The sequence below is a fragment of the Macrosteles quadrilineatus genome, unplaced genomic scaffold, assembly GCF_028750875.1.
Source record: "Macrosteles quadrilineatus isolate MER2022 unplaced genomic scaffold, UCM_ALF_1.0 Scaffold_3__2_contigs__length_128488019, whole genome shotgun sequence".
In the NCBI taxonomy this organism is placed as follows: Eukaryota; Metazoa; Arthropoda; class Insecta; order Hemiptera; family Cicadellidae; genus Macrosteles; species Macrosteles quadrilineatus.
The window spans coordinates 88,429,462-88,440,616 of NW_026542596.1; the positions used below are offsets into that span (position 1 = coordinate 88,429,462).

Here is an 11,155-nt window from a genome sequence, read left to right on the forward strand (position 1 = left end):
TTACCTACTACTTTTCATCAAATCAAAATGTTTGATCAAACTTATATCTACAATATAGTATGTGTATTGTAAGAAGGGACAATAGACTTGTCATTGATAAGACATCAGTCTCTGATTAGATCTTAAGAGATTACAAGTTAGCGACATGTCTAAAGCTCTTGCCTTGCTTCGTCATGCGGCAGTTTCATCATTTACTTTGGCTATGTCTCATTTCATGGTCTCTTGGTATTGCTCAAGGTAATTTTTAATGATTAGAGTACTTAGTGTGATTTAAGTGTGGCTTAATGTAATTATTAACAAGGTTATGTCAGCTACTGCAATATTTTTATTGTCTGCAGGATATGAAACTAAGCATGTAATATGTTGAACGTTTGAACTTTAAAGCTGTTGTAACCTTTGAAATATTTTAAGCTTTATGAACTTACGTGATAATGGGGGACGATTTTTTAAGAGGTCAGCAGCCTCTTTGAATCATACATTTACCTAAGCATCAGTCCTCTTAGTCAAATGAATCAAGCAAAGTAAGTAGTAATACAGAACAAGAATGAAGTGTACTAAAGTATGCAGTTGCAACTAATATATTCCTTAAATAAGTCAAGCTATTAATTAAAAGTAATTACCTATGAGAAATAAATGTCTCTAACTAGTCATTTCAACATCAATAGGAAACAAAATGACATGGGATCGATTTTATTCTTTGGAGGACATTTACAACTACATGGACAGTTTGGCTGAAGAGTTTAATTTCATTACCACGATGGATATTGGAAGCACTTATGAAGGAAGAGCCATCAAGGTACTCAGAATGGGCCTCGGATTCCGCCAAAATGCTTCTGCCGTTGTTATTGGAGGTATGTTAAAGTTTCAAGTTCAGTGATTACACTTTTTACACCGTAAAATGTTTTTAAAATACAACAGACATTTTGACCAGTATAAGATTTAATCGATTAATTTTGTTTGGATCTGGATTTTTCAGCAACATTTTTATAAGTATTAAGTAAGTGTGTAAGACCTTACAAGTCCTCTGAGCCTAGACATTCTAACTCGTAAAAAATTAAGAACTACAAAGAAAATTTCTAATCTCACAGTATACTATATATTTAAATTATAATCATCCCTTCGGTGTTTGAAAAAATATTTTTGGAAGGGTAAATAACTATTCAGCAGCTGTTCGAAATCATCCAAGATGGACGCTAGCCAAGGACTCTAAGAGCTGTGGCGATGGCGAGTGGCACATAGTAGGCTGATTTCTCCGATACACCTTACATGCGATAACAGTACAACACTCTGATTCATCAACATATAAAATAATGTGCCTGCTTGGAATTTCCGGGATACACATTAAATTGTACAAAAACCCTGCCATATTTACCGGTCTTTAATTTATATAACCTCAAAGATCATTAAACCTGTGTGTGTAAATTTTATGAATTTGGTACTGAATACGATTGTCTGTCATTAACGCAAAGCTCCAATACATCTTGCAAATTAGTATTATTGTCAGTCAGTACATATTTTCAAAAACCAAATACATTTTAGTCAACTGTAAGTGAAAGGTGGAAGCTTGATGTAAGATGTTAATTATATTGACTTAAAAAATACTGTACAAGGAAAAATCATCATGCCAAATAAGAAGCTAGGTGAACAAAAAGTTACTTTCCAGAACAGTTAGAAACCCATTGCAGTAGGACATACATGGACAGCTGACTGCAAACAATAATACCGGTACCCACATGATTTCTAATACAGTCACAGTTTCTTAATATTAGACAACTTAGGTAACTTGACTAAATAAATACTTTTTGAATTCCAACAATTGTTTTGTTTTCAGGCATACATGCCAATGAGCACATTGGACCAGCAGCAACCACATTCCTGATCAACCACATCCTTCAGTCTAAGTTGAACGGAACCTGCTCAAACTACTCTGATGTCAATTACTACTTCATCCCAGTAGCCAACCCTGATGGCTACAAATATTCTTGTGAAACCGACAGAAGCTGGAGGAAAAACAGAGAACCAATATTGTGGAACAACAGGACTCACTATGGAGTCGACTTGAACCGCAACTGGAAAACCGGTTGGAAGAGACACAAGCGGCCGTGGCAGCCCAACTTTAGCGGCACAGAACCTTTCTCAGCAGCCGAGACCAAGGCGTTGAAAGACTTTGTGAAGAACAACATAACAAATCTTAATGTAAGTTAAAAGATACTAGAATAATAATGCTTTAGTTGTTAGTTATTTTAGCAAAGTTATCTCTAAGATAATTTAGTTACATGACTGTCAACACAAAATCTTAAATTAGATTATATTTTTTAATAGCAAGACTCTTGTTGAGTATTGATTTCGCCCTGGATTATGAACAATTTTTCTGCTCCCCAGCTCTAATCCCCAATCATACCCATATAATAATGCCCCATAATAAGACCCATTGCGAGAAACCATTTATCATATTTACATAGGTAATCTTTACGGAAAATTCACCTCCTGCCTTTTCCATGAGACCAACTTCTGGCAATTGAATATAAAACGTCATATGTACCAACTTTTTATTTACCAAAGCTTTACTACTTATTACAAAAAGAGTTTAAGGTCCCCCAAACAAATTTGTCTACTGGTATTTTGCATTTCACCCAAACCTTTAGAGAAATAAATATCTTTATTGAGCTAACAATTATTTTTTTTAACAGACGTTTGTAACCATCCACAACTATGGGCAATACATCATCTACCCTTGGACCCATGTGACAGCACCAATTAGAGACCACAAGCACATGAAGAATGTGGCACAGAAGATGGCGTTTGCTATCAAAGAACAGGGTGGTCCAATGTACAATTTTGGATCGGGAGCCAAGAAACTCGCAATAGTACCAGGTACAGTAGACTGAGACTCCCTCTTATCCGGACACCTTTTAACCGGACATCGGTTTAACCAGATTACACTAGGCTGGAATGACATCTCTTTAACCGGAAAAGTTTTATCACTACATCGGTTTAACCGGACTAGATCGGCAGAAAGTGGGCGGTACTGAAATGACTGTTCTCGTGGGAAAGATTTGAGACCAGTGATCACGTGTTTAGATACAATGCTCTCCTAAATTTAAGTCAAATACTGTATACAGTATACATTTAAACGGTCCGTTTTAAAGAGTTTTTGGGGACGTCGGTTTAACCGGAAAAACCATTATCCCGACTGGCCTCGGTCCCGAGGAGTCCGGATAAGGAGTCTACTTGTACTCGAGTTCAGTGAAATAATGTCAGGTGACTAGAGAGGGAAAGTCAAAATCTGTTTTATTTAGATTTTGCAAGATAATGTTTAACTGAAACAACAATTTTTTGTGGGTGACAAAGCAACAATTTCACATCTGGGTCCCTATTTTTTAATGGTTGACTGTTGAGTTCAGTGTGAGTCACTCATTTTCCAATAGTTTTGTATTTTTCAAACGATTGACAGTTGACTTAAACTGCACTTTCTTCTTCCTCTCTCTTTTTGAGTTGACGCCATATTGTCATTGCTTTGTTTACTCACTAACTGAGATAAGAGGTTAGGTATTTGTTGTCAATAACTGACATAACGCCCAATATTTTATTCCATTGCTTTCTGTAGAATGAATTGCATTTTTATTTACTGTGTCCAATCAAATAAAGGGTTGTATCCTTGTTGGGATGTTTGCAATACTTTGAATTAGACTAGGCCTGCTAATCTATCTATAATATTAAAACGAAACAGTGTTTTTTTATTTCACGATTCTGAATCAACCACTCGACGGATTTTCATGATTTTTGTGTTGAAAGAAAGATAATTTTGAGAACTAGGGAATGGTGAAGCCATAATTTTAGTTTAGGGTCCCAGTTTTTTAGAAATTAAGTTTTGATTTATAAAAAGTCTAGCAGCCGACGTAAACATTCTAGACTAGCTTTTGCTATTAATACCATTTGCTTAACGTAACAGCTGTAAACATTCAGTGTTCGCAACACAAATTCAGCATTTGGATAAAAATAAAATTACATACGTAGGCTAGGGTTGAATTATTTATACTATGTGTAATGCTATAATCATTGATACGTTCATTTATTCAATAAGAGGATGACAGATTATTTAAACATACATAGTAAAATACTAGATGATCTAATTTATTTTTTAGCAGTCTTTAAAATCTTTAGTTTGTTTTAGTGCAATATAATTTGTTAAAACTAACAGCTGGTTGAATAAAAAAATATTCCATATTCCAGAGAACTATGAGGTTAGTTTATTTACTCTGTGATTTTGTCATTGGTTATAGGAAATAAGTAAGATTCTATAACCATTGCTGTATACGAATCGAAGCTCACGAGCTTTCAAAAGAAAGCTTATAAAAATATTTCTTACTAACATTTTTTAGGAAAGGTTGGGAAATAACAATGATCACATGTTTAATTCATCTTGGCAGCTTTTTCTTGACAATAAATTTTGAACTCCTAAAACTATGCTTGAATTAGGAATATAAATATTGATATAACTATATACAGTTTTAATGGACTACTCGATTCCCGTACGTAGGACGGGCCAACAACTCGTTAAACTTATTATAAGATAATTGTTATTAAGATTGTTGTAAAGAGAAACATCATTATAGGTCGGCCGGTTGGAAAGCGACCTGCGCGAAATTTTTAGCGCATGTAGGGGAGTTAACGGCGAGGGAGGGTATGTTCCCCCTCTCCGCGAATTTGTTTACATTTCGATCAGCTGTATAATTTAATTGCTGTTAATATTTTGGTTTCAATTTAAGGGGGCGTGTGTTCGGGAAGGGTGGGACGGCAGCGGATTGGGGGAAGAGCCATAGTCTGTCTCACTCCCACAGCTCGGTATCTCTCTTTCGCACCAATGCTACGAGGTCGTTTTCTAACCGGCCGACCTATAGTTAGTTTGTTTCAATACCATAATACACCTAATATAGGGATCAAATTTATTTAAATTACTGTATGCTTCGGTGTATTGGCAAATATAGCTTTAACTTTAACATCAAACACAATTAAAAATAACAAGAAACAAAACGACGTTTGTTCTTGATTAGAGACAAAGGAAAAGCAAATAATTTATCATACAGGTTTAATATTAATGAGGAATAGCCTAAAACAAGCCTCAATAGTTAATTTTATTTCAAATTCTCAAACAAGGTACTTTTGTAATCCCTGACACTGAGATTGAGACATAACCTCAATCTCTACAGATGGAGCTGACAGCTCGAAATATGGCAGATTGAGACGTGATTCAGATTTATTAGCTGAGAAAAGGATAAAAAATGTATAGAGTGAGAGGTTAGATCAAAGCTCGCAAGCCACTCTGCACTGTGATTGGTTCAAAATGATGTCATCTGTATTTCATGCGGTGTTGCCACTTCTTTTCCAAACAAATCACTCAACTAGTGACTACCAACTCACTTCTCAACTGTTGGATTTCAAAAAAACCAAATCCTGTTATTGATTGAGTTGAGTGTTGACGATTGACTCAACTCTCAACCATTTCAAAAATAACATTTTCAACAACATTACGATAACATTATGATAACATTTTCATAACAAATAACATTAATTTTTTTATTTTTCATGATTTGACATTTTTAGGGTCTTAGTTGCAAAGATAGCCTAGCTAAACTCTATGGAATCCCATTTAACATATTTTATTTCATTACAAGGAACAATAATCAAGCTTTATGATACAAGCTGGAGCTGGAGTTGAATGGATGAGGTAAAACTAAGGCCAGAAAACGAACATTAATAATAATAATAATAAATAATAATAATAGACCCCACTTATGGGACGTTTGATAATGATGTTGATACTTAATTACATATTCAGATTTCCAATTTTTTTCACGCTTTTAATCATCATGCAGGATAGGTTAACAAAATATAATAAAAGTGAAATTAGTCTGTATCTGAAGTTAGTTGAAAAATCAACACACTGCATCTTTCACTAAGTGCATACCTCATCAATAAAGTACATGTGAGAGGGGGGTGTCCTTTAGCAATAACTGTCAACCATATTTGGAACCATACGCTCTGCCCATAACTAAAGAATGCTTAATAGTAGTCTCTGGTATCGAGGTGGCAAAAAAATTCTTCTTTGAGCATATGAATCCCGCTAGTGGGCCCCAGGATTGTTTTTGTGCTAGTGTGATTTCTGGCTGAGTAAGATTGTTATTTGAATTTTGATTTGGAGTCTACGAATAACTACTTCTTATGTAATATATGTGTATGGATTGGGCCTAAGAGTAAAAAAAAGAGCTATCAAGCACCAATATTGTCTATTGTAATAGAATTTTCATATAACTCATTTCATTCCAGGTACTCCTGAGAACTGGGCACGACACCGAGTTGATATCAAATATGTCTTCTCTATAATCCTGAGAGACCAAGGTGACTACGGCTACAACGTACCTCCGGAACTGATCCCAGTGTTGTCCGGGGACGCATTGGCTGCCTTCACATCTCTCATACAACAGATGAAATTCATGCGGAGAATACAAAAAGTTTGATCACTCAGTGAATTTCTCTAACTTCTATCCTTTGTGTTAATTTCATCAAAATCCACAGTTTACAGTTTATACTGCAATGCAAACATATCTTATAGAAAGTTATGTTTAGATGAGTAGGTTGAAATATTTGCCAACGTCATAAGAGTGCAGACGGTGCCCTATGGTTTGAATGGGACGTAGGAATTGGCTAACTCTGGAACTCGCTAACTCGGTCGTGTGTCGGAACTGGCTAACTCTGGAACTGGCTAACCGTCCCTGTCAGGAATTGGCTAACTCCGGAACCCGCTAACTCGATTTTGTCCCGCGGCGGAATTCGCTAACTCTGGAAGTCGCTAACCCGGCCGCGCCCACCGCACGGAGCGTTGCCAACCTTGCACAACGAAATAGTCGTAATCTGCCGTAATTCAAAACGTCAGTGTCAATAAAGATAATTGTTACGGTATTGGTTTCTATTATCAAATCCATTAGGGGGAATATAATAGCTACGTAGCTCAAAGCAATTAAAATGCAATTATAACATCATTAAGAAGTTATTTATTATGTTGGTTCACCTTGTGATTGTTTCTTGATGATTGTAGAGTTTTATTGAAAGTTTTATCCAAGAACATGGCAATCATAAGGTAAACCAACATAATAAATCCTTTGTTCTTGAAACTGGGAATGCCACATAAATTCTAAGAGGTTATATGGTTTTGTATTTTGCTGTTACAAGTCCAATGAAATTGTGTTATATGATTTATATCTAAAATGAATGCCAGTGTTATAGGAAAATAGCAATACATGAAAATTAGTGAGAATAGTAGACCTACCAACTAAACCACGAAGAGATTGTAAATGTAAGTGAGCTCTCAATCACGGATACAAAATTTAATCGTGATGTAATTGACCCTTGTCTAATAAAGCCTTTAACCGTGTTTTATAAGTAATTCTTCAAATTAAAGGTTCGTTGTTGACTCGTCAAACTTATGTGTAAAAATATTACATACGTTTCATAACAGTTAATAGAATAATTGTAGGCTAAACCTAGGCAATTGACAACTAAAGCAATGTAAACCTAGGCCTACATGCAAAAAGCTAGTTTTTTTTTAGCCTAATCCTAAGATTTGTTTAATTTATTATTAATTTTGTTATATGATTTGGTGTTGGAAGAAGGATAGATTTAAGAAAGGTAAAGTCAAGGTCATTTTAGTTTAGGGTTTCAGTTTTGTAGATGTCAACAACTGTGTATTTTTTTTAAATAGTATCCGTCGTTATTATTTTGAGTAACTTTTAATGTGGTTTACAGTGGGTTTCTAAGTGTCGCAAAAATGTTAACTTTACAAGTTGTTTACAAAAGTATGCCTATCTATTTATATGAAATCAAATGATGAAAAACAAATCTTCTCCAAATGGGTTTCGAACCTGATATCTACGTGTCGTGAGCCTCTTACCACAGACAATATAATACTACCTTACCTCTGAGCTATTTGTTTATTGACACAATGTGTTTTCAAGCGGTCAAATAACAGCCGACAGTTGCAATGGTCGCAATACTTAAAATATTTTTGATACTATGATTCTGTTATGACATCAAGTAGTTGAATTGTTTTTCTGGAGTTGGAGAGGAGACTATTATTTTAATATAGATTCATTAATTACAATTAGTAATGTTATTACTGTATGATACATTTGTAAATGCCTAATTAATTAATTTTTCCCCTAAAAATGTTCAACTACTAAATCTTTGCTTAAATAAATTAACAAACATTAATTAATGCAATTATTTGCATTTATTATTATTATGTTAACCCTTTGTTGCCCAACCACTGAAAAATTGGAAAAATAAGAAAATATTTGCTGGAAGATGTTTTTATGGATCAAATTAAGTTATTAAATATCTCCATGGTTACTTGTAACAGAAAAAAATATTATTTGGGACTTGAGGGTCCCGTTGGGGGACTTAAGAGTCCCGTCGGTCGACAAAGGGCTAGTACCCTATGGAGTCCAATATGTGCTGCAGCCTGGTGGACTAAGTTTGAACTACAAGGACATGCTGAAACTGTTGCTAGGCAACAGCTACAACCAATAGCAACCCTAGAATGGCCTAATTGGCAGCAGCTGTTCTGAAAAAGCAATGCTGGGACTTAATAGTGCCGTCGGCACAATTTTTATTTCAGCTGCAGTTATTTTAATAAGAACAAAATGAGAGCATCCTATTGGCTGAGGGAACACCATTAGCGCAATGAAACGGGTTGAATCCATCGGCCTCGGTGGTCTTGTGGATAGCGTGCTGGTCTACTAAACTTATGGTACCGGGTTCGAAACCCGTCAGGTGCACAAACTTTTTGTCTAAGATTTTTGCATTATCAGCAAGTTTGGTTAGTTTTGTTAGGTTATAACAGTTAAATTTTATAATTAAAACCTTATAAAATTGAATTTGAGCTATTTGTAGTTTTATTTTATGAACAGAACTATTTTTTCGATTAGTAAACCTTCATTCAATTTTTTCATTATCAGCAAGTTTGGTTAGTTTGGTTAGGTTATGACAGTTTAATTTTTAAAAAATAAAAAATATAAAATTTAATTTGAGGCGTTTATAGTTTTATTTTATGAAGAGAACTATTTTTTCGATTAGTAAACCATTATTCAGTTTTTTTATTATCAGCAAGTTTGGTTAGTTAGGTTAGGTTATGACAGTTTAATTAAAAATTAATTATATATTTTTTTAGTTTTAGGCCTATAATAATTTGTTTTTAATTTCTAATTTTTAAACTCTTATTTTGTCCGTATTAAAAAACTGCAGTTGAAATAAAAATCGTGCGTCCCGTCGGTCGACAAAGGGTAAGCAGATGTTCGACTTTATCTAGTCAACGCTAGTACTCAATCATCTAGTACAACTATCACAACATCATCTGATTACATTTATTAGATCAAATTTCTCTACAACCGTCTTAAATATTCTGCTGCAGTGGCAAGGGGTGGGGTTTGAGGTCACCCCGCCCTTGACGAAAGGATTTTGCCCATAAAAAATCATAAAACCTCATAATAGTCCTAACTGTATAAATGTACATTATTGTGATTATTAATTTGCTTTTCGCATAGTCAAAGTAAGTTACAACTACAGTATTATTGCTCAATAATATTAGTTTGTCATTAACATCTTAGTTCAGTAATAAAAACTGTAACGTTTAAAATAAAAACTACCGCAAGTTTTACTCATTGACCTTGAAGCTATCAGCTGATTCTTTAGTATGCTTCCATTTTATGTTTGTCAAATAAATTGTGACGTTTCAAAAACAATAATGTGAGAACCTAATGCATGTAAATAATGGTAAAACCCTAGTAAAATTAAATAAATATACAATGCATTTCAACACATTAGACTATAGAAAGAAACACAATTTATAATATGATCTTGGTAATTTAATGAATAATGTGCATTAGAAGAGGCAGGTGACAGAAAATTGAGGAAACGTGTTGTAAGTTTGCAAGGCCAAAAAATTAGTACTACCAGCGGGATGCGAACCCGACACCTTCAGGGTGTCACATTATTAATGTGACAGGGTTGGTAGCTCGTTTCTAATCATACCATTATAATGATCAATAGCTCAAATGTAAACCCTTTTATCACAGACTATTTTAAGGCTAGAACAAACTGCAAACTGTAAAAACTGGAGATATAAGAAAAATTGTCTACAAACATGTTCAAACTACGAAACGTCCATAAGAAATGTATGGGGGTACGACTTTTTTGTTTTGTAGTCTTTTTTGCATTGCCTGTTTTGATATGTTTACTGTTGCATACTATAGTAGGCCTATTCATGTTTACTGTTTCCTATAATAGTTTTTTTCACATATTTGTTCAAACGTCTGAGAATAATGTCCTTCTTGGTGAAAACCTTGTACTACCGTACAGTATCTGATAGGCCTATACTGCCAACCCTACAGTGATTATTGAAAATGGTCCATTCTTCTTTTATGACCCATTGTGCAACTGTGGGTGTAAACAGAACGGACTGTCTTGTTCTGCTTCATGAGGGGAGTGCCAGATTAATGAATGTAAGAACATTGAAACAAAATGATAAGTTATTCAAATGAATAAAAATCATAACCCGCACGACAGACATAAAATAGACCTTTAAAGAGTCATATTATAGCCTATCAAGGAAAATCATTCACGGCTACAAACCCGGTCTACCAAATACGAACTTGATAATTTTGTTTACAGCATTTCATATATTTAATGCAATTTATTTGAAAAAAGGAGCAAATTACGGCCTATGAACATAAATATTTCATTAACAAAAGAACCGAACGAGCTATCTTTTTACAAACGAATAAACAACAATTGAATTAGAATATAATAACGCATTTTACACGCTAATAATAATCAAAACAATAATAATAAACATAGCCTACTTCTCAATATACTTTTATTTAACATCAACCACATTGCTCTTACTGCGAATTATTCATTGGATACGATATTATGGTACCGATACGATCGTAGTACTACACTTTCGGCAACACTGGCCAACAATCTTCGTGCTTTGCTCCTATTGGCCGGCGAGCGACGCTTCTGATTGGAAGTTAGCGAGTTCCGCCGAGGGACCGAGTTAGCGAATTCTGTCTTAGTACGGAAGTCACTAACCCGGCTC

General features: G+C 34.6%; 1 protein-coding gene across 1 annotated transcript; it reads left to right on the plus strand.

Moving 5' to 3' along the window:
• Positions 1-157: 157 nt before the first annotated feature.
• LOC128990864 (carboxypeptidase B-like) lies at positions 158-6,521 on the plus strand. The gene is made up of 5 exons (XM_054413488.1): positions 158-237; positions 666-851; positions 1,832-2,196; positions 2,691-2,874; positions 6,328-6,521. The coding sequence occupies exons 1-5, from the start codon at positions 174-176 to the stop codon at positions 6,516-6,518; spliced, it is 990 nt and encodes a 329-aa protein (XP_054269463.1). The 5' UTR covers positions 158-173; the 3' UTR covers positions 6,519-6,521.
• The last annotated feature ends 4,634 nt before the right edge of the window (positions 6,522-11,155 follow it).

Coding starts and splice junctions, on each gene's coding strand:
- LOC128990864 (XM_054413488.1), top strand. CDS start 174: ATGCGGCAGTTTCATCATTTACTTTGGCTATGTCTCATTTCATGGTCT. Junction 238..665: donor GTCTCTTGGTATTGCTCAAG/GTAATTTTTAAT, acceptor CAACATCAATAG/GAAACAAAATGACATGGGAT. Junction 852..1,831: donor TTCTGCCGTTGTTATTGGAG/GTATGTTAAAGT, acceptor TTTTGTTTTCAG/GCATACATGCCAATGAGCAC.